This window comes from Nasonia vitripennis, chromosome 2 (genome assembly GCF_009193385.2).
Source record: "Nasonia vitripennis strain AsymCx chromosome 2, Nvit_psr_1.1, whole genome shotgun sequence".
Taxonomy (NCBI): Eukaryota; Metazoa; Arthropoda; class Insecta; order Hymenoptera; family Pteromalidae; genus Nasonia; species Nasonia vitripennis.
The window spans coordinates 16687909-16711459 of NC_045758.1; the positions used below are offsets into that span (position 1 = coordinate 16687909).

At 41.6% G+C, this 23551-nt stretch overlaps 2 protein-coding genes across 9 annotated transcripts in view; one reads left to right on the forward strand and one right to left on the reverse strand.

The window, feature by feature from the left end:
• LOC100122319 (zwei Ig domain protein zig-8) overlaps positions 1–23551 on the reverse strand; it is a 337476-nt gene that overhangs the window by 254143 nt on the left and 59782 nt on the right. The window contains exon 3 of one of the 8 annotated variants that reach the window (XM_032596877.1): positions 12030–12106. The exons of the other annotated variants lie outside the window; for them this stretch is intronic. The gene's annotated coding sequence lies outside the window, so the exon portion shown is untranslated. The remainder of the gene's footprint in view (positions 1–12029; positions 12107–23551) is intronic. 8 annotated transcript variants of the gene reach the window in all.
• Positions 21190–23531, forward strand: LOC116416199. Its single transcript, XM_031923812.2, has 5 exons — positions 21190–21735; positions 21808–21973; positions 22051–22252; positions 22356–22538; positions 22642–23531. The coding sequence occupies exons 1-5, from the start codon at positions 21668–21670 to the stop codon at positions 22776–22778; spliced, it is 756 nt and encodes a 251-aa protein (XP_031779672.1). The 5' UTR covers positions 21190–21667; the 3' UTR covers positions 22779–23531.

A 23551-nucleotide genomic window follows, 5' to 3' on the forward strand; every position in this document is an offset into this window, starting at 1 on the left:
CTATAATAATGCATTTGAAAGAGAATAAAATTACCTACTTTTCCTCGTTTGGTGCTCGGGATTGACCGCTTTATTCGGCAGCTAAATGAAAAAGGCGATTTTTTTTTAAATTCATATCTCTGAAACTAAACATCATAACCTCGCGAAAAAAAAATTATGCCAATGGGTCACGTGTCAAACTATTTTTTTTTTTTTTACATGGCATTTGGAACTCGAAAGTTCATCGCCTCATCTACGCAAGCCTTCCACGCTGCCCTATCTTGTGTCAACCCCACCCAAGATGCACCTCTCCGATCGACACCCACCCGTCCTATTTCTACTAGATCCGCTTTTACGTTGTCCTCCCATCTACGTCTAGGTCTACCTAGAGGTCGCGTTACCATCGGCCTGCCCTTCATGACACGCGCTGCCGTACGGTCGTCTCCCATTCTCGCTACGTGCCCTGCCCATCCCAATCTGCGCGATTTTATTATTCTGTTAATATTTGGTGACGCGTACAGATTGTGTAACTCATCATTGTGTAGTCTCCTCCATTCCCCGGTTTCCTCATCTTTCTTCGGCCCGTATATTTTTCGCAAGACTTTATTTTCAAATACCCTAAAACGGTTGTCCGCCTGCTTAGTGAGAGCCCACGTTTCGCACCCGTACAGAAACACCGGCAGTATTATTGTCCTGTATATTCTTATTTTAACGTTTTTAGACAACAGCCTCGACTTAAGTAAATTACTCACGGCGTAGAAGCAAGCATTACCCGAATGGAGTCTCTTATTTATTTCGACATTAATCTCGTTTCTATCATTTATGGTCGTACCCAGATACCTGAATTCGCTAACCTTTTCAAAAGTAAAATTCCCAACTCTGAGATCTTCCTCCCCTCTGCAGATGCCTAGCTTATCCACAATCATGTACTTTGTTTTTGATTCACTCACTTCTAACCCTGTATACTCCACCGCTTTTATGAGGATTTCCGCGTTTCTTGCTACCGTTTCCCTACAATCCCCCAGTATATCCAAATCATCTGCGTAGCCTAGTATCTGCGTTGTTCCATTAAGCGTTGCGCCCAGCTGGCTAACCTGCATTTTTCTAACGGCATACTCTAACGTTAAGTTGAACAGCACCGTAGAGAGCCCATCCCCTTGTTTTAAACCATCGCGTATCATGAAGGGTTCTGATACATTACCGCCTACTCGGAACTTTCCCGTGCTTCCGTTCAGACATATTTGAATTAATCTCACGAGTTTTTTCGGTACAGCAAGAAGTACTAGAATTTGATACATTTTGCTTCGCTTAATAGAGTCGTACGCTTTTTTAAAATCTATAAATAGTTGGTGTATGGTTTCGCAAAATTCCCACTTTTTCTCTAACAACTGTCTTATGGTAAACATTTGATCGCTCGTCGATCTGTTGCGCCGAAATCCGCACTGATAATCTCCTACTATATCTTCCGCGAATGGAGTGAGTCTAGCTTGTATTACGTTTGACAGAACTTTGTAGCACGTTGCTAAAAGTGAAATACCCTTATAGTTATTGCACTCTGTCTTATCCCCCTTTTTAAAAATCAGTATAATGATAGATTCCTTCCAATTTTCGGGTATTGTTTCATTTTTCCAGATGGCACATACTAGTTTATAGATTTTGAAAGTGAGCTTGACGCCCCCATATTTGAGTAACTCAGCTGGTATAGAGTCATTTCCCGCGGCTTTGTTGTTTTTTAGTTTTTTAATCGCGGCCTCTACTTCTTGGTAGCTCGGTTCCTCCACGTGAGGTTCAGCAGTGTGAATTTCGTCCCCTAATTCTTCGCTATTTTCGTGCACGTTTAATAATTTATCGAAATAATTTTTCCACAGCGACAGTAATTCGTTGTCATTTGTTACGAGGTCCCCGTTTTCGTCCTTCATCAATTGCGCTCTACTCTTAAAACCCTTTCTGATGGCGGATGGCGTTAATCCCTCTGTACATTTCGCGGGGGTTATTTTCCTTACTGTTAGTTTCTATTCTCCTAATAAGATTCTTTTGATACTCCCGCTTCTTATTTCTGTAGATCGCGCTCGTCTGTTTCCTTACGTTAGAATACTCTTCTACGGTCCTATCGCTTCTATTTTGTAAGCTATCTAATTTAGCCTTTTTGCGCCTTTCAAACCAGAGTTCGCACTCTTCGTCAAACCATGGTTTGCTCTTTGGCTTCTTCTTTTTACCCAGTGCTTTGTTCGCGGCCTCTTTTACCGTTTTTTGATGTCCCCCCATAAGCTATTCGGTTCGTCATTCCCCTCCGGCAATGTGTTTGCTTCTTCAAGTGCCTGAAACCTGTTATTAATTTCTATCTGGTACCTAATTCGCTCTGTTCTATCTCGTAGTTTCTCAATATCGAAGCTTTCTACCTTGTTTGCTCGCTTACTATTTTGATTCGCTACTAGTCTAGCTCTTAATTTGGCTACTACTAGGGAGTGGTCCGAGTCGCTATCTGCCCCTCTGTAAGCCCTTACGTCAAGAACATTAGTATGACGTCTTTTTTCAATGAGGAAATGATCAATTTGGTTCTGTGTGGCCCCGTCCGGCGATGTCCACGTTGCCTTGTGTATGTTCTTGTGCTTAAAACACGTAGTTTTGATTATAAGATCTTTTGCCGCCGCGAAATTTATGACCCTAATACCGTTATCATTGCTGGCTTCGTGCAGGCTTTCCTTACCTATAGTAGGCCTAAACATTTCCTCCCTACCTATTTTAGCATTGAAATCGCCTAATACTATTCTTGTGTCGTAAGACGCGAACTGGTCGATTACCTGCTCTAAAGTTTCGTAATAGAGATCCTTAGCTTCTTCTTCTTTGTCCTCCGTAGGACAGTATACATTAATAAATACATACATATCTATACCATTCCCCTTCGATAATGATGTACGAGAGCCTATCATTGACGAAACTTTTAACCGAATGTATGATGCTTTTGCTTACGAGAAATCCGGTGCCTAGAGATCCCCCACTCCCGGCCCCATACAGGTACGTGAAGTTACCCGATGCTAGTACTCCGCCATCTGGCCACCGCGATTCCTGTATTACTACCAAATCTAGATTATACCTATCAGCTTCCTTTACGAGTTCTTTAAACGCACCTGCTCTGTATAGACTGCGAACATTCCAAGTTCCGACCCTTAAGTCCCTTTTGGTTCGGATTTGATTTTTTTGAGCCATGATGTTATGTTAAATCCGCGCGCTTCGGATCCTGTTCCGATCGCAGGTGAGTCCACCGTTCTAGAGGTGATAACCCCCATACCTCTCTAGAACTAAGTATGAGAGCTTTTCGACTTTGACGAGGACAGTGTCAATTCTGGCTGGCATCGTTACCGCTTAGACCAGGTGACGAATCATTCTACACATCCCCTTTCGGGGCAGTTGTCATCGCTCCCGTATCCTCCTCGGCAGCAGGATTTTTGCCCATTTACGTAATGTGTGATGAAAGAGATAGATTGAGAGATAAGAGATAATGTGAAGTGTTTTTGTTGTTGTGGTGCTTGCGTAGTGTTTCTAGATGAATGCGTTCGACAGTGTGGGCTAATCACCCACGCCTTTTCCTATCGGCTGTCCGCGGCTGCTTATTCAATTTATTCGCAGCTAACCTCTTTCTCAGGGGCTGTTCCTCTATCCGCAACCTAAGGACGCGCTGTGTAGTGGGGATAGGCACCCACCCGTCCGATCTGGACGACACCGCCCAAGACCCGCTTAGGGTAGCGGCATTGTAACAGCACGTGTCAAACTATACCACATTAAAATTTCAAGTGATTTGACTACTTATTTTTTCAGTAAAATCGAAAACTGAAAAAAAATGCATTTTTTGTGCCTCGATTACGGACGCAAAAAGGCCTTATTGCACTTGAGATTTCGGGAAAAAGTAGATATTTTATGTGTTTTGGCTAAGTTTATTACACAGCTTTCAAACCCCTATGGTTCGTAAGATATCAAGGTTTCAATTTTTTTTGAAATTTTTTTGATTTCTGATATCTCTAAAACAATGTAGTCAAATGCTTCAAAATTTTATTTGGTGATTCACTATAAAAAAAGCTATCTGCTGTTAAAATTTTAAACGATTCCATCAAGCGGTTTTCAACTAAAGAGTTAAAATGTAAAATTCGTTTTCTTGATAATTGTGCGAGCGACCTATGTAATGAATAACCTGCTGTTTTGATGGTTAGGTTGGTTAGGAACACATGTAAACATGCGTGAATTTCTGTGAAAAAAAATTGACGACAGTGTTCGTATTCTATAATAAGAAAACAGAGGGGTCTGCAAACTTTTGGACAATGAATTATCCAAAACTTTTATTAAAATGTGTATCAAAAATCGCCTCATACATTAGCAAGCAGATATATAGATATATTAAAACAATATTTTATTTATTGAACTTATAAATTTAGTTGGAGGAAGCTACGTGACAATGAACTGGCAGCGGTTTTTTTTAGTCTTGTCCAGTTTCCAATAATTCTATGCCGCGAATGAAGAATGTAAGCTCGCGGAACGTTATTTGGAAAACAGTTTTTTTTTTTTTTTTTTTTTTTTATCAAAAGTGATGTTGCGCGGGAGCAGAAAAATATAAACATCAATCCAATTTGTACAGCTACGTGCGTTAAAACACTTTGTTTTAGTCTACAAAAAGAAACATCGTGAGAGGGAGCTGGATCTAAAAGTTTTCAAATTTCGAAATAAAACATTTTTATAGTGTCTATTTTTCAAATCATTCTCAATAAAGCCAGAATTTCATTTTAATAAAAAATATTATTTTTATTTTATATTCGATATAAGTATCAATTTGGCGAATAATCACGGATTTCATGATTGTGCTGTAAATAAAGCGCAGGTACTGAAACATGTAACTGACCTAGTTTTTTGGTTATCATTGCAAAATTAACGCTCTTGTAAAAGAACTGTTATTATACGCTGAATGTTACAAAGGCTGTAAGTTATTTTGAATTTTCAAACCGATTTTAACGTGCAAGTTCTTTTTAATATTTATTTCTCTTAAAAGGATAATAAGAATAATCTATCTTGATGCTTGAAATCTATCTAATTACGCATGATTTTCTTGATCCAGAAACATTTTCAAATGCACAGTCAACAGCATATAGTAAATTTATCATTTATTATAGTGAATTAATATGCCTTAATGAACGGGCACTGGTTTACTTATAATGAAGAAAAGAACGTTCTTATGAAACCCACCCTGCGACAACCTCCTTAATTTTCTGAAAAAAGAAAAAGAAAACGCCAGCTCCTAATTCAGAACAAAATCCCGAAAGAGGTCAATAACCCCCGAAGGGCCTCGAAGACCGCAACAAGAACAGCAAAAAAAGCTCCAAGCGTAAAACAAAACATGAAGTAGGAAAAGAAGAAAGCAGACGAAGAAAAACTGAAAATACGCGAGGTCGAAAAATGGCGGCCAATTGTTCCCTCTCGGAAAATTCTAAGCAGTTCCCTCCCAGTCTCTAGCCCGGCAAGCAGCACTAGCAGCAGCACCACAAAGAGAGGAAGGCCGTTAGCGTGGATCAGCCGTCTCTCCGTAATGAGCGTAAATCTCGTGAGCGCGCGAGCCGGGGATTTGCGGCAGCGGCTGACCCTTCGTTCGCTCCTTATCTGCCATCCCTGCGCTGAAATTCGAACCAAAAGTCCCTCCGAATATACGCGTGTAAATAGATTTTGTAAGCTGGAGACGAGAGCTAGCCGATATTTGACATCGCAATTTTATCGAGAGCTCCGATTTGTCTACACTTGGGTCTACCGTATGTAGACAGGCTGGATCTGAAGAGGGTACCGCGGCAGGCGAAATTTGATAGCGGGATGAAAGCGCCTTCGTCAGATAGAGGGTGGGTCTACCCCGGCGATTGTGGGCAATTGTATTTGTGGTTTCGAGGGTGTGATTTGCTCTGTGGCTGATCTCGAATTTTCTTCTTTGTACTATTTTTCGTGCGTATGGAAAAGAGCACTTTAACTGTCTTTTTTCTCTTACTCAGCATCGGAAATTGAGATAGCAAATAAAATATACACCGTTCGCTTGACCTCTCATTATTCTTCAATGCTTAACCTAGCGTTTCTCGCTCTCGCGTAATGCTTTAATCGTTCGCTTTCATATCTTGCGCGAAAACGAAAACATTCGGAGATGCAGGTCAGCGTGACGTCAAAGGCGCTCCACTCCCACGCTACTTCTTGTTTCCGCGTTTAAAAACCGCGCGCTACGGCCATTGCTAATAATAAATGAGTTTTAATTCGGAAAAAGTAGCGAGGTGCACGCTGCTACTGCTGCTTATTTCTGCAAAGCTACAGCTCGCACCTGCATCATTTATACGAAATACTTCGGGCTATTCTCGAAACGTTGAATTCGCCGCTCTCTCTCTCTCTCTCTCACTCTCTCTCTCTCTCTCTCTCTCTCTCTCTCTCTCTCTCTCTCTCTCTCTCTCTCTCTCTCTCTCTCTCTCTCTCTCTCTCTCTCTCTCTCTCTCTCTCTCTCTCTCTCTCTCTCTCTCTCTCTCTCTCTCTCTGAGCATCATCTTGTTCCGACACTTTCCAGCAGAGAAAAAAAAAGAGTTTGACGCAGCAGCCCTTAAAAATATGTAGGATAGCTTATTTTTAAATTTTAACGCGGCTGTTCACCCACGCACGCGTATTATGATTCGCGTTATTCCGACAAGCCACACACGCACGCCGTAACGGAATAAATTAGCGCGTTTTTCGTTAAAAAGATAGCTCGCCACGGCCGCCCGCAAAAAGCAGCTCCGTGCGAGAGCATACATGCGAATTAGTAATTTTAATCAAGTGTATATGCAGCCGCGGCATTTTGCATCTCGTTAAAACAAACGCACGGCGAGATGATACGCGCGCGCTTCCTTAACCCACTTAAAATTCTCGCAGTCGTATAACTCCGAGCCTCTCTCTCTCTCTCTTTCTCTCTTGCTCCCTATGTGCACAATAAAACTTATATGGGCGATGAATTTTTGCTCCGCGGCCTGCGTATAGATACAGTTTCTCCCACAAAGATTCAACTATGCGCTCGTTCTCGTGTCCCGCTGCAATTACGCGCGTAACCGTAACGTCCGCCCACTCGGAAAACTTATTTTGATTTGCGCTGCACCTCCTGCAGAAATACATACACACTGCGCGTTTAACGACACGAGCTGCTGTCCCGCTGGTGCGCACGTTTTATGCACGCGTCAATGAGGCCTTGTACGGTATAACGCGTACACACGGGAAATTCAAGATTCTCTGGCTCGCCGCGCCACACGCGCACGTAAATACAGAGCTGCACAAGCCCATCAGCGACTTTAAGGTTTATACGCGGCTGGAAAGGAACGCAAGCCTGCAGCGCGCACAGGAGGTGGCCGTAAACTTTTTAATAGTGCGGCGACTCTCCACTACCGGTACGCTCGAGAAAGAGAGTATAGGAGAGGAAGAAAGGGGAAAATACTGGAATGTATATGAGGTGAAAAAGGTACGGAGTGAGTTCGCTGGTTGATGAAAAGAGACGTTCGAGCGTTCGAGTGGAGAAAGTTGGGATTAGAAAGGTTCGTACGTGGAGAGAAAAAAAATAACAGTTTCGAAAGGAAAACGGGGGAAAAAATTCGGATGTGCGGACCAGGAAGGAGAAAGTAATCTAAAAAGCAGGTCCGCACAATAAGAATAAAAAGTACGAATAAAAAAAATAAGGCGAGGACAAATACAGTGAGGAAGATCATAAAACAAGTAGGCGAAGAAAGAAAGAAAAACACACAGGAGAGAAAGTAAAGTGGTAAGTAGCGAGACTTTTTTCAGCAAATGGCTCCCTGTCCCTCAGTCTCTCTCCGCATGCGATCTTATTCTTTAGCCAAATGCAAGACTTTTTCATGACCCGCTGGGGGAGAGAGAGAGAGAGAGAGAGAGAGAGTTTTATATATATTATAAAGTTTTGTGATTCCTGCCTTTTTCTTCGCGTACATCTCTACAAGTCTGCAACACAACCAGGTCTTCGCGACTGGGATTTCGTGACCTATAATAATTTGCCGTGTACTTCTTTTTTGCAGCGAGAAATATCATTTACATGTCGTACCGTAGGAAAGCAATTTTTGCTCGAGCTTTTTTCGCTCTGCTAAATAGTCATTTGAAATTCCGAACGTCCATATTTTCAGAATTCACGTTATCAAGCAGCAATAAAAGGGGGAGTCGATAAATATTGTTTGCTAAACGATGTCGTTTCTTTCTGCAGCGGGTTTCGAGACAAGGCTCTCTCTCTCTCTCTCTCTCTCTCTCTCTCTCTCGAATGATTTGTAGTATATATTTAAAAATGAGTTATGATAACCAATGCAGTGGATGATGTATCACGCTGTCTTATTAAAGTACGCCATTTGAATTTCAGAATGTGTTCTCGTATATTCCAAGTATAGCTGTATACCTTAAAAAGCGAAAATATTGCATACCTGTTTTGGTCTCTAGAATTTTCAATGATTAAAGCCAGCTGTCGCCGTGTTTAAGCTTTACCTAGATGCGAAGGCTGTAACTTATTCGCAGCTTTATGAGTCCTAAATGACCAGCCCGAATATTCTTGCACGTTCGAGGCATGCTATAAAGTCAAAGCAAATTCCTGACAAATTCTGAAATTTACGGTTTTTGTAATGGAAAAAAAATAGCTCGCGAGAAGTGAGAACTTTAACGATTTCTTCGACAAGAAAAGAAGTTGCAAGTAGTAGCAATATACGTTAGTCCGACGGGAATATATCTGTATAAGTTCAAACACTCAGCGTCACAATAGAAGTTTAAAAGTTTCAAAATACTGCTTACAATTGCTTGGCAAAACGCAGTAAAAGATTTATAGTTTAAATTGAAGCGGGAAAAAGGAGTTAACTATTTCTTAAAAATTCAGAGGAAATGCGTTGGGAAAGCAACTAAAAATACTGAAATAATATCACAGAGTTTCAGCTGGAGGATTGTGTTAATAGCCGGATTTTTCCTCAACTTGCCCCACAACTCAAGAAATAAAGATGGCCGCATTTAACTGTACACCGAGCTAAATCGTCTCGAGCAGAATTACAGTTGGAGAAGTTTTAGCTCACGAGACTTGTGTTGCTTGTAATAAAATTGTCATTAGCTAGACCCAGAGAGATTTGAATAGAATTATAACGCTCTGTGTCATTAGTACCTATTTACGTGAAAATTATATCCAAATCAACTCGGAAATATTCGTTAAAAATCTTGTTCAAACTTACCCGAACTACGTAGAAACAAATTGACTTTGATATAATTTCCGAAGCCTCAGTTTGTTCGCGAATTCTCTTTAATTCTCTCCAGAGAGTCAACCCTGCAATAACTGAATATTCACAGAGAAGAAAAATCGTATCGTACGCCCACATTACGTTCCCGAGCCCCCGGAGCTTTCCCTGTGTAAACCAATTACACTCCCTTTAGCCGGCGCACTTCACCGAAAATCTCCACCAAATCCTCTAAACTCCGCATTTAAATCCAGCGAGGAGACTTATTCACTCTTTGGCCAGACCCACGCACTCTCAGCTCTGCCTACATCTACGCATAAACCGCTTGTGAAAGCCGCCTGTTTACCGGCGATTCGCGCACAGCATTTCGCAAGCCTCATTAACGTCAGAAGCGTTTCGGAGTCCCAGGGCGGCAGCTGACGACCCACGCATTACTCCCTCACCCCTTACCCACCTTGCTCTGTTGTAAGGAACGAGGCAGTAAGTGGTTGCTCACGTGCCCCCGCGCGCGGCGCGCAAGCCACGACGTTAATTTGCGCTCGCCCCCGGACTCTCGACATTTCGCGGTTACGCGTCAATCGCAATACATGTATACGAACCGAGACCGCTCTGCTTCGTATGTGTATGTGTTTATGAATGTAGGTAGGCAGATTGGGAAAATATGTGGGAGGAAAAGTATAGGTAAGCTTAACGCCTGTATATAAAAAAAGTTTCTTTTTACGGACGATCATACCAACTTAAAAAAGAAGAATATAGGCAAATATTTTTTGTGAGTACTAATTGTTCGGCCCTTTTAAGAGCATTGAGACTATTTTTGATGAAATCACACGTCGCTTTCGGCTGTTCCTGCTTGCCAAATTTATCGTGAGCAATCATTCGGAACCACGTGTTTTATTGTTACCAGATGTAACGTTTCAGTCTGCGTAATTCACCACAAATTTTGATGCAGTTCGATTTTGATACAAAGCGTCGGATTAACTTGCTCACTTTTTTATTAAACTAGTGGCTGCAGCTGCGCTCCAGTTATCATATTTTTTCAATTTTAACTTTTTGAGCTTAGAAATGCAGGCATACATACAGTATAGCAAAATAAATTATGGAACGAATGGAACGATTGTCATATCTCTTTTCTTCAGAGTACATAGGACAGATGAAGAAAACACAAGTACAGTATCTACCAATGCTGTTTATTCATGCTGAAATTCAACTCGATGGACCTCAAAAATTTACTCCGGCTCAGCGGAAAGAGATCCGCGATCTCTTCTCAATCCTGACCCCCGATGATCAAAGCTCTCGACAACGCCAAGAACGCATAAAAACTCTAAAGATTAGGCGTAAAAGGCTCGCGCGCGCACGAGGGAAATGAAAATGTCTTGCCAAATAAACCCCCCGATCACCCGATCTCGGCTCTCTCGCAGATCAAAACTTTCTCCATCGCGAATTCTCGCCCCTCTCTCGCTGACACTTATTTCAATCTCTCCGATCTTCGCCTGTATCTCCAGCCGTCCATCTTTATTTATCTTACTTGCACCATTTAGCCGCTATACTGCCTCTGTCTTCTGTCGCCGGTATAAACTACTCATGCGTACACTCCACGGGACCCGGACTTTTTTACGAGTCTGCGCAGCGCGGGCGATCTCGTAAAAAGCTCGCGCAAGCTCGGCGCGTCACTGGCGTACATATCCAGACTCACGCGCACGCGCACAAACTTTACGACTCGCCGTCGCGGGTTCCACACGAGAATCACTTCAGACCGGCTTCTCGGAGGCCCCTGGAGAATATATGGACTTGTAGGTCTCGCGACGCATCTTAACTGTATCGACTCGAAGGATGCGTATTACCACGAAAAAAGCTACGCCGGTGACCGTTGATGGACTGGTTTATCATCTCTATGACGTTTGTTTGTTTGTTTGTTTGTTTTTTTTTTTTTTTTTTGAACGCTGAAGCGCAATTTACGACGAGAAATTCGAGTAAGAAATCGCCCGAAAAAGGTTCTGTGTAACTGCAGTTCAGACAATTACATGGAGCAGTTTTACACTGATAAACGGTGTTCCAGACCGTAAATTCCTTCGGCTAGTTATCACCGATTTTCTTAACGACTCAGTGCCAGCGAGGAAGAGCAGTGTGTCTGGGGAACTGCTCTCTGGGAGTAACAAAACAACGTAATTCAAGGCTCCCTTAATGTTCGCGAAAAGTGCAGGACGCGCAATCGTTAACAATTTTCATAGATTTCCAAAACACTCAACGGCGTGGAGGAGCTTAAGTTTTCATATTCGAGGATCACCTAAGCCGACGTTATAAGCCAATTAAAACTTTTCTATGATCTAATAAGGAAAGTTCGAACCCTTCGGATTATGGATTGTTGTCGTTGCGCGCTTATAAGCTGGCGATTTTGAAGAAAGAGTGTTCGTGTTTTGTAATCTTCGAATTGAAATTACTTTCTCCTGCTTTATTGTTATAGTTTTAGCGATATAATGGTATACGGAAGTCGTACGTGTAGCTGCACTCGCCGCCGCCGTGAGCGCGTTATCGCGACTCGCATATTTTATTCGACTAGCTGTCCTTGGCAATTGAAATACACCGCTGCGCGTCACCTTCGCGCGTGGCGCACATTCCAATTTGATTTGAAAAACGCCTAAGGTTTAATATCACCGGAGCAGTCGGTATAAATCATGAAGTGCGGCGCGATATGAGGCGAGCGTGCTCTTTTACAAGATAAGGATCGCGTACGAAGGGACTGTCGTTGCTTTGCTTTCGACTCCGGCGATTTATCGCTTTCTCGCTGATGGTGATACATTGCATGTTATTAACTTGTTTTTTTTATCTGTTTCGCGATAAGATTTATGAAGTCAAGTTTCAATCTTAAGAGTTCAAGCCTGGGTTAAATCCTGCAAAAAAACAAAAAGATATTCTTCTTACCAAAAAAATTTTTTTTGATGTAATTTGAAAAAAAAATTCTATCGAAAATATATAAAACTAGGAATGAAGGCGCGTTTCTCGCGCTCTTGATTCTATCTCTGTCTAATAACACTGGTAGAAAATCTACCATAAGTGTTGGGCGGCACACTAACGTCTGCTAATATTTTATAAGCATGTAACATGTTACTAAATCCCTGAAAACTATTTTTTAATAAATATATTAATAATGCTCAATGTCGTCATCATTGGTTTGAATAGTGAATTTGAAGAAAAGTTCAGTATAAGAGTCAGTGGGTTTGTCTATCATTACAATGCCTTTTATTTGCATTACAAAAAAGCTATACTACTGAAATTTTACACAGATACTTACTATGCTACCTAGAAAACATGTAACCTACATGATTATGATTTAACTGTTTTCATTCATATTTTCACATCGAGGTCCATATGAATTTTTTAACTTAGCGTATCAAATTTTGCTTGTAGACAGTTACACAGAAACTACCATCTCTAGCACATTGTATTTCTGGTTTCCAGTGTATTTTTACATGAAGAAAGTGATAAGTATTTTAGCTTTTTTGTCAAGACCTTAATTAGAATTTTGACTTTTAATAGTTGTGAGAGATTTTGAGACCGATACCTGTTTCTCCATTTTTGCATTTTTTCTCATTCGAAAACTAACAGTTTCTTTTGTGATTGTGGAAAGATAATTAAAGTTGAATCAACGTTAACTGAAATACTTTTGTGTTCGACTACAACCATCCATGATAATTATTTAGTCGTATAGCATGAGTTTGCATTCATATCAGTGTCGGAGTCGAAATCAGAAGTTTTTCAGTTAAGGTCGATTCAACTTTAAATATCTTTTCACAATCACAAAAGAAATCTATATGCAAAATATGAGCTCTCTAGACCTGTTAGTTTTTGAATGAAAATAAATGCAAAAATGGAAGAACAGGTATCGGTCTCTCACAACTATTAAAAGTCAAAATTCCAATTACCTAATACCTTGACAAAAAAGCCAAAACATTTATCACTTTTTCCATGTAAAACTATGCTAGAAACCAGAAATACAATGTGCTAGAGATAGTAGTTTCTGCGTAACTGGCTATAAGTAAAATTTGACCTGCACAATTAAAAAATTCGCATGAGTCTGGATGTGAAAATATGAACGAAAACAGTTAAATCAGAATCATCTAGGTTACATGTTTCTAGGTAACATGTCTAGTAGCCTTTTTACAATTCAAAGAGCATTGTATAATGATAGACTTAAACTTACTGACTCGGATACTGAACTTTTCTTTAAATTCACCTATCAAACCACACCGAGGGCGACTTTGGGTTACTTGAACTTCTCACTGACATTTAAAAAAAAACTAAATAATATTCACACACTTTATTACTACTTCAAATAGGGTTAGGGTGTCACTTTTCAATACACATGTTGTAATACTACACACTCTTGGTATTGATTAATTTTTACTAAAATTTCTTGATAGTTATATTACATATATTTTATCTGTTATCAAGGTTTCCACATTTCATTTTCAACACCTCAAACATTTCCACCAGGGTTATGAGTTATGACTATTTTGAGGATTATGAATTTAAAGCGCGGTTCTGATCTCGTTGCCTAGGCAACCAACCAGCAACCAATCAGAATCACATTAAATGCTTTACAACAAAGGCCATCATTTTTTAAAGAGAGGATATACACCATTTTCATCGAAAAAAAACATGTATATACCTTGTAAAATCATTGACCAAAATCCATGACATTTCACAAAATAAATAAGTGTTTTTAGTCACTTGCCACGGCTTTCTGAAAGATCCGGACCGTCTTCTTTACTCTATCCGGGCTTAAAATGTACCTTAAACATGCCCCCTCAGACTGAACGGAGACATTTCTAAAAAATATGAATTAAATATTGGTAGCAACAAATTTTGTTATCTAAAAAATATCAATTAATCATTGCTAGCAACAAACTTTGTTGCTAGCAATATTTGATTTATAATTTTTAGAAATGTCTCCGTTCAGTGTACTGTGTACTGTATCAGTAGTTCAAGAGTGGATGTTGTCAGACATGCGGCGTTATCACGATTTCCGATGACGAACGAACAGCTGCATTTTAACGGGCATGTCACTGCGGTGAAACACAATATACTCATCTAATTAGCCCGCGAACACAACGCCACCAGCTGCCCACCAGCAACAAACCCCTGCGAGTGCATTCGAGGAACCTTCAAACTTGCTCGCTGCAAAGGACAAACTTTTTCCCCGACGCGAGCGAAAAAGGGCAACAGCAACAATAACAACGCGAAAGATAAAGCGCAGTGTCCTCCGGTAAAATTATACCCCCTCGAGCGCGTGCACCACCCACTATTTCCATACGCGTCTCTCCGCACGTGAGCTAAAAAAAAGTCACATGCGTTATCCCAGGACAAAGTTGCGGGGGGGTTATTCACTTTATTTCACGAACGCTACGCTCTTTAAAAAGTCATTAGTACAAGCGCAGCGCTCGCGAGGAGCACCGGTTCATTACTGCTCATAGAAAAGTTTCGTTAAGGCGCGAGCGCGTAATCCGCAGGTCGCCATCGAGCTGCGGGTTATCCCTTGGCCGAAGTTGGGATGTGCCCAGGAGTACAGCGGCGCGGAGAGAGCGGTCGGCATTACGAATTATAGGAGTCGAAGAAAAGTCCGGGGGTGAGAGATCGTGGGCCGGATAGGCGCATTAAAATTGGACTTCTGGACACCAGGAGGGTACTCGAGAGCTGCTTAATTGGCAGTTACGCATATGGCCTAATTGGATGAGTTGTCCGGAGGAGGGAGAGAAAAATGTTCGGTGTATCTAATTGTGCTTCTACAACAGTTCTCTCTCTCTCTCTCTCTCTCTCTCTCTCTCTCTCTCTCTCTCTGCCTTTTTTAACGAGTTTAACCCTTGCTCGGGATCTTTTTAGCAGAACTTTTTTATACCCTCCTGTGAGAATTTGAACGTAACGGAAAAAACGCTCACCGGTAAAACACCATTCTGCCCGCGCGGCACTGAAACTTTTTCATTTTCCAAAAGATCCGTCATAGTAGAAGTTCACGCCAGTCATCAAAGGCGACGATCTCGCGGCGAAAGGCGAAACCGCCAATCGTCAAAACTACACGAGTAAAACGCAGCAGCAGCAGCTCGCTCTCAACTCTTCCGCCTTTCGAGTCCTAATTCGTCATCACAGCGAAGCGAGGAAGAAAGAAGAAGCCGCCGCGAGAGAGCAAAGTAAAATAATAGCGCAGCGCAGAACTCGGACGCCGCCGCCGTGAGAAAGAAAGCGAGCGCAAGGAAAGTATCGGAAGTGGAAAGTGGAAAAAGAAGAATGGAGCGCCGCCCATATACCCACGCACATCTCGAGCCCTCGCGATATAGAGGCATGGGTAAGGAGCCGGGCAAAGAGAGTCGGAGAGAGAGAGAGAGAGAGAGAGAGAGAGAGAGAGAGAGAGAGAGAGAGAGAGAGAGAGAGAGAGAGAGAGAGAGAGAGAAAGACAGCGAGAGGAGGAGAATTCGTCCCCGGAGGAATATGTGTCAAGTAAGAAAGTTTGTCGCAGCGGCGACGGCGGCGGCAGCAGCAGCGGAAACTTTATTTGACTTGGCTCGGAAGAATCGACGTATCGAATCAGACTGCTTAACTTAAATAAGTTTGCTCCTCGCCTGCGCGGATGAGCGCAAAGATACATAACGTTTTCGCGGTGCAGCCGAGAGATCGCGTCGTTTGGTCCCAGCGCGCGCTTTGTAAAGCCGAGATCCTCCCGAGCGATTGTGTATGCTGCTATACATATAGATATACACTTACAGGATGATATCGACTACTGGGGGAGAGGAAAGTAGCTTTCCAGCTGATACGCGCCATCACTCGCTCTCGGTCTTGCGATTCCGCGTACGCAAACGTATAGGTGTGGTCCCTCTCTCTGGACTCGTGGTACGTACACGTAGGCATCGCTCCTTCTCTTTTGACCAGGGAGGAGAGTAGATTCCAGGATTTGATTAAATGTCGCTGTTTGTTCGCCGATGCCGTCGGACGAACGGATGTTTTGGTGGAGATTCGAGGCTGGCTTTCTTAACTTTCGCTAATCGACTGGGCAGTTTCAAGTTTTGGGTCAGCGGAGTATGACGGATGCTTGAGAATTTTCCCGGCCGATACTCGGAGATTGAATCCGTATCAGCGCTTCCGTAAAACTTTCGGATATGTATCATACACGACACGCCGACACCCGGCGCGAGGCTTCATGAAAGTTTGACGAAAATCCGCCACTGTTCCACACCCGATTCACGGTTACTGCTAATCGACTGCAGCGTGAAACAATTTACTGCGCATTAACTCAGATTACCCATAGTTGCGGAGTTAGCCTGTAACCGCACGGAAATGCATATTCATATCGCGTCTGACTTTACCCGAGCTCCACTATATACTCGATTCGCATATCACTCTCCGACCCCATATCGTTTACTCCGCATTAATACAGATCCCTCCTGAAACCGATAGCCACAAAAACTCGTCTCGGATTATTCTTTCTCCGATTGTAAGAGATGGAAAGAGTAGGGGGTCCGACCGAGAAAAACGAGCTGACCATCTGATACCGCAAACACTGCGAGCGCTATACGCAGCTTTGGGCTGTTTGTTACACGTGTACCGACGGCACACAGAAACCGGCAAGAGAGTAGAGAGAGAGAGAGAGAGAGAGAGAGAGAGATGCTGTAATGGAAGGGAATGTTATCACAGCAGCCAGCGAATTTGCATTACTGTGTGAAGCCCGGCTAGAGTTACCGAGGCCTCTGTTTGCCTTCCTTTTTCTCCGCGGTTTTAGACGCTCTTGTGGCTCTCGTTTTGACTCATATACTGAATTACGCGTGATGAGGGAAAACGTTGCTCCGACGCAGCTGGATAAGCACGGAACCAGGTCGCGCGCTTTCGCCCATGCGTATAATCCGAACGGAACGTTTACCGGGGAGATATTATGTATTTACAGCGTACAGAAAAGTCCCTCGATCTTTATTTACAGCGACGTTAATCAGCGCCGCGCGGCAAAGCCTCGTGGCTGAAGAAGCCCGTTCACAGCCAATAGGGCGCGAGTCTCCGCGAAATTGGATATTTCTCAATACTATAAGGCCATACAACCGATCGCCTTGTCGTTACGGATGTTACAATCGGCGTATATAAGGGTATGGCCCGCGGAAAGAGAAAACTCGTCGGTCGCGCGCGCACGGCGCGGAAAAGAGCTTCAAAGTCCCATAAAAATGCATTAAAGTGCTGCGGTCTGCGCGACCGTCCGCGCGTTTCTCCCGTCATTCAGAAGTGATTTCTCCGGTCCGTATTAAATTTCTGTGCGCCTTTGTGCGATTTCCCCGGAAGTAGAGGGCTGTAAAGGACGGTGATATGAGCTTCCTGGCGGATGGATTACGAGTCATATACGAGCGGCTCTCTCTCTCTCTCTCTCTCTCTCTCTCTCTCTCTCTCTCTCTCTCACCCCCGATTGGGAAAATGACTGCACGCGCGTTGAGCCTCCTTTTACCGCATTGACCTTTTGAATTATCGCGCATATGAACGATACCGACTGTTACAATGCCGCTACCCTAAGCGGGTCTTGGGCGTTGTCGTCCAGATCGGACGGGTGGGTGCCTATCACCACTACACAGCGTGTCCTTAGGTTGCGGATAGAGGAACAGCCCCTGAGAAAGAGGTTAGCTGCGAATAAATTGAATAAGCAGCCGCGGACAGCCGATAGGAACTGGCGTGGGTGTGATGAGCCCACACTGTCGAACGCATTCATCTAGAAACAATACGCAAGCACCACAACAACAAAAACACTTCACATTATCTCTTATCTCTCAATCTATCTCTTTCATCACACATTACAAAAATGGGCCAAAATCCTGCTGCCGAGGAGGATGCGGGAGCGATGACAACTGCCCCGAAAGGGGATGTGTAGAATGATTCGTCACCTGGTCTAAGCGGTAACGATGCCAGCCAGAATTGACACTGTCCTCGTCAAAGTCGAAAAGCTCTCATACTTAGTTCTAGAGAGGTATGGGGGTTATCACCTCTAGAACGGTGGACTCACCTGCGATCGGAACAGGATCCGAAGCGCGCGGGTTTAACATAACATCATGGCTCAAAAAAATCAAATCCGAACCAAAAGGGACTTAAGGGTCGGAACTTGGAATGTTCGCAGTCTATACAGAGCAGGTGCGTTTAAAGAACTCGTAAAGGAAGCTGATAGGTACAATCTAGATTTGGTAGTAATACAGGAATCGCGGTGGCCAGATGGCGGAGTACTAGCATCGGGTAACTTCACGTACCTGTATGGGGCCGGGAGTGGGGGATCTCTAGGCACCGGATTTCTCGTAAGCAAAAGCATCATACATTCGGTTAAAAGTTTCAAATCCATCAATGATAGGCTCTCGTACATCATTATCGAAGGTGAATGGTATAGATATGTATTTATTAATGTACACTGTCCTACGGAGGACAAAGAAGAAGAAGCTAAGGATCTCTATTACAGTAAGGAAAATAACACCCGCGAAATATACAGAGGGATTAACGCCATCAGAAAGGGTTTTAGGAGTAGAGCGCAATTGATGAAGGACGAAAACGGGGACCTCGTAACAAATGACAACGAACTACTGTCGCTGTGGAAAAATTATTTCGATAAATTATTAAACGTGCACGAAAATAGCGAAGAATTAGGGGACGAAATTCACACTGCTGAACCCCACGTGGAGGAACCGAGCTACCAAGAAGTAGAGGCCGCGATTAAAAAACTAAAAAACAACAAAGCCGCGGGAAATGACTCTATACCAGCTGAGTTACTCAAATATGGGGGCGTCAAGCTCACTTTCAAAATCTATAAACTAGTATGTGCCATCTGGAAAAATCAAACAATACCCGAAAATTGGAAGGAATCTATCATTATACCGATTTTTAAAAAGGGGGATAAGACAGACTGCAATAACTATAGGGGTATTTCACTTTTAGCAACGTGCTACAAAGTTCTGTCAAACGTAATACAAGCTAGACTCACTCCATTCGCGGAAGATATAGTAGGAGATTATCAGTGCGGATTTCGGTGCAACAGATCGACGAGCGATCAAATGTTTACCATAAGACAGTTGTTAGAGAAAAAGTGGGAATTTTGCGAAACCATACACCAACTATTTATAGATTTTAAAAAAGCGTACGACTCTATTAAGCGAAGCAAAATGTATCAAATTCTAGTACTTCTTGCTGTACCGAAAAAACTCGTGAGATTAATTCAAATATGTCTGAACGGAAGCACGGGAAAGTTCCGAGTAGGCGGTAATGTATCAGAACCCTTCATGATACGCGATGGTTTAAAACAAGGGGATGGGCTCTCTACGGTGCTGTTCAACTTAACGTTAGAGTATGCCGTTAGAAAAATGCAGGTTAGCCAGCTGGGCGCAACGCTTAATGGAACAACGCAGATACTAGGCTACGCAGATGATTTGGATATACTGGGGGATTGTAGGGAAACGGTAGCAAGAAACGCGGAAATCCTCATAAAAGCGGTGGAGTATACAGGGTTAGAAGTGAGTGAATCAAAAACAAAGTACATGATTGTGGATAAGCTAGGCATCTGCAGAGGGGAGGAAGATCTCAGAGTTGGGAATTTTACTTTTGAAAAGGTTAGCGAATTCAGGTATCTGGGTACGACCATAAATGATAGAAACGAGATTAATGTCGAAATAAATAAGAGACTCCATTCGGGTAATGCTTGCTTCTACGCCGTGAGTAATTTACTTAAGTCGAGGCTGTTGTCTAAAAACGTTAAAATAAGAATATACAGGACAATAATACTGCCGGTGTTTCTGTACGGGTGCGAAACGTGGGCTCTCACTAAGCAGGCGGACAACCGTTTTAGGGTATTTGAAAATAAAGTCTTGCGAAAAATATACGGGCCGAAGAAAGATGAGGAAACCGGGGAATGGAGGAGACTACACAATGATGAGTTACACAATCTGTACGCGTCACCAAATATTAACAGAATAATAAAATCGCGCAGATTGGGATGGGCAGGGCACGTAGCGAGAATGGGAGACGACCGTACGGCAGCGCGTGTCATGAAGGGCAGGCCGATGGTAACGCGACCTCTAGGTAGACCTAGACGTAGATGGGAGGACAACGTAAAAGCGGATCTAGTAGAAATAGGACGGGTGGGTGTCGATCGGAGAGGTGCATCTTGGGTGGGGTTGACACAAGATAGGGCAGCGTGGAAGGCTTGCGTAGATGAGGCGATGAACTTTCGAGTTCCAAATGCCATGTAAAAAAAAAAAAAATGAACGATACCGAATGTCACTCTTCGTTAAACTCGATTTTCGTTCTAATTGACGCAGCGCACGTCATTTTGGAAGCGCCATTCAAACTCTCTGAAAAATAAATCTTCGTTAAGTGTGCCGCGATTCGACACGCTTTTCGTGTCAACTTTCCGTAATTAAAGTTTGACGCGCATTGCTCATCCCAAAAGCGAGAATAATATCCGCATTCATGCAGCTCGCAGCGGAATAAGAAGCACAACGCAAACATCCAACCTTGATATTCAATGGCCGACCTCAGCAGCAGCGACGATACAGAAGATATCGGCAAGCGCGTGACACAAAGACCTCCGGGGAAAAACCGAAACCGTAAAAGAAAAAAATATATATCGCGCGGGTACGCGAGTCTTTTTCATTTCGTTTCTGAAAACGAAACTCGTTTCATCCGCGCCCCGCGAGCTTACAAAAGAGCGAGAGGGAAAAAAAGCGAAGCGGAGCCGGCGCGCTGATAATTAAAAAAGGCGCGCGCTCGCGCTCCCTCTCTGAAATCGACGGGAATGTATTTAAGATCCTTTCTTTTATCCTGCATGAGCGGTGCGCTGCTGGAGAGAAGAAAGCCCCGAGAGCGCGCGCAGAGCTTCAAAGTATATTCATATCGCGGCTGTTTTCATCGCGTTTGCATCCCACGCGTGTGTGTATCAAGTGGCGTGGTAGCGCCACGAAGGCGAGTTTGAGAAGCAGACGGAGCCGCGGCGCCCGTGACATATTTACTTCTATATTGGTGTTCGGATTTTTCATTATACAAAAAAAAATACTTATCATCATTATTGGTTGGATTTTTTGGCTTATTAGCATGTCTTCTGAGCTAAACTATGATTTCCAACAAAAACATTAGTGAAAAAGCTGCCTATTTTTATAATATGGGAGTAGATAATCCAAAAATGCTGAAATCACCTATTTATTCTTCAGCCCGAAATGTGGTAGGACCGTGAAGTTAGCCGCGCACGGCCAAGAGTAAGGGGATTGCTTTCTCATAAATATCGAAATCCCGCTCATTTCCGCTATTCAGGTTGAGGTTACTATATGCTTTCCCGCCATATACTTACTGCCGATTTTATTTATAATCGTCATACAAGAGAATCGTTGTGTTTTTTTAATCTGGTCTGGCTAAAAGAAATTCATTTTTAAAGTCCAACAATTCAGTGCATTCACTTTATAAAAATGAATTGTAGTTCTTCTTATACAACCGATGAGGAGATGGAGTATTTGGAAGATCGTGATGTAACCACGTAAGTATTTGTGAGGTTATATTGTTTGTTTTTATTTCACGTTTTATATTGTTTTTTACGTTTACATTATAGAATCATTGTGGGGTATGTCGATGCAATTACTGCTCCTGCAAAAGCTCCTGGCAAGAACGATTTATTATTTAAATTTGTTGTATCAAATGGAAACAGACGCATTCCTATTCTTGTATGGGACGTAGATCTTATCAATAAATTATCTAAAGAAATTTGTTCTAGCAGGGTAAGTTATCTTACTTATTATTTACATCATACCATAGTTTTCAATATGTATATTTTTGTTTCTTTTTTTATTTATAGGTAGTAAGTATTAATGGTGGCCACTGTCGAGCTGTTGCCCCATCGAAAATCAAGGACGAAAGTAATTTGGTCCCATTTGAAGTAATAATAAAGGAAAATACAGAAGTTTCTTTTTTGGGCTATCACAACTTACAAAATCAAACGACGAATCAACTTCAAAAGGCCACTTTTGATAACATACACACTTTAGAAGGACTAATAGGTGAGTAGTAATTTTTAATTGATATTTTTTATCTAATTTGTTATTTTTACCTATTTCCCAATTGTTTTATTTGTTATTTTTACCTATTTCCCAATTGTTTTAGAAATTTCTGGCTACATAAGAACGAAGTTTTCGTTATTGCACAATCGTAGTGGCCATATGACTTATGGATTAGGAGCAATCACCGATGGGATTAAAAAAATCACTGTTCAAGTGAAACAGTTTACGGAATGTGAGGTTGAAATTGGAGATTATGTCACTGTTACAGGAATATTAAAAGGCCAAGGTTTGTCTTTACATGTATATAATTTTTGACATTTAAATTTAATATGCGATATTAAAATCCATTTTTTGTAGACTTCTTTTTGATAATTTCTTTTCTTTTTTAGACTCCCTTGTAACAATTTTTTGCGATAGCATCAATAACATAAAGTTGGATGCTGAAAAACCAGCTTTAACAGCAGCAGAAGTTCAACGTGGTAGCCGACCAGTTAAACGCATACGCACAAGTGACAAAAAATGTTGAATTACATTTAAAATATTCCATATATTTTGAGTTCTACGGTTAAAAGCTATTATTTATTGATTATTTAAAAAAAAATTACTGTTACATATTTCATATGTTCTGAGTTTTACGGTTCAAAGCTTTTATTTATTACTTTGCTTTTATTTTATACTATTACAATTTTGAACTAGATTAAAGAAGAATAACAAATCATAAGACTAATTACGTACAAGTTTGGTACAAAATGTGATTCATAGTTTTATGACTGTGATATTAGAAACATATTTTGATAGTTATTCTTCAGACTAAAAATATGTGATACTCGTGTTTATCGAAACTAAAATAATTATATATTTAAAAAGTCAATACTCTTATTATAACAGTATTTTCATAATGTTTAATTAGTTTCAAAGATTAATATATAATTATGATATTTTCAGTTACACGCTAAAGTATAATGACTTCAAAGACTAATTGACTTAAGATTTTCAATTACATGTTCAAGTATTTAAATAATTTAAATGACTTTTAAGACTTGTTACAAGAAGAGAATTGTATCTTTTAAAGATAAAGATGACTCCGTAAACAAAAGTATATTTGTAGTTCCTAATATAGAATTTACTATATTAAAAAGTTAACATAATATTTCTATATAATTTTGTATTTGCATGAAGTTTGTTTATTTGTTTGTACAAACAATGTATCAAGTCTACGTATATTTTTTATAATATAAAGTAAATAAAAAGACTATTATGAGATTACGATGATATAAAACTGTTCTTTTTGGCAACATA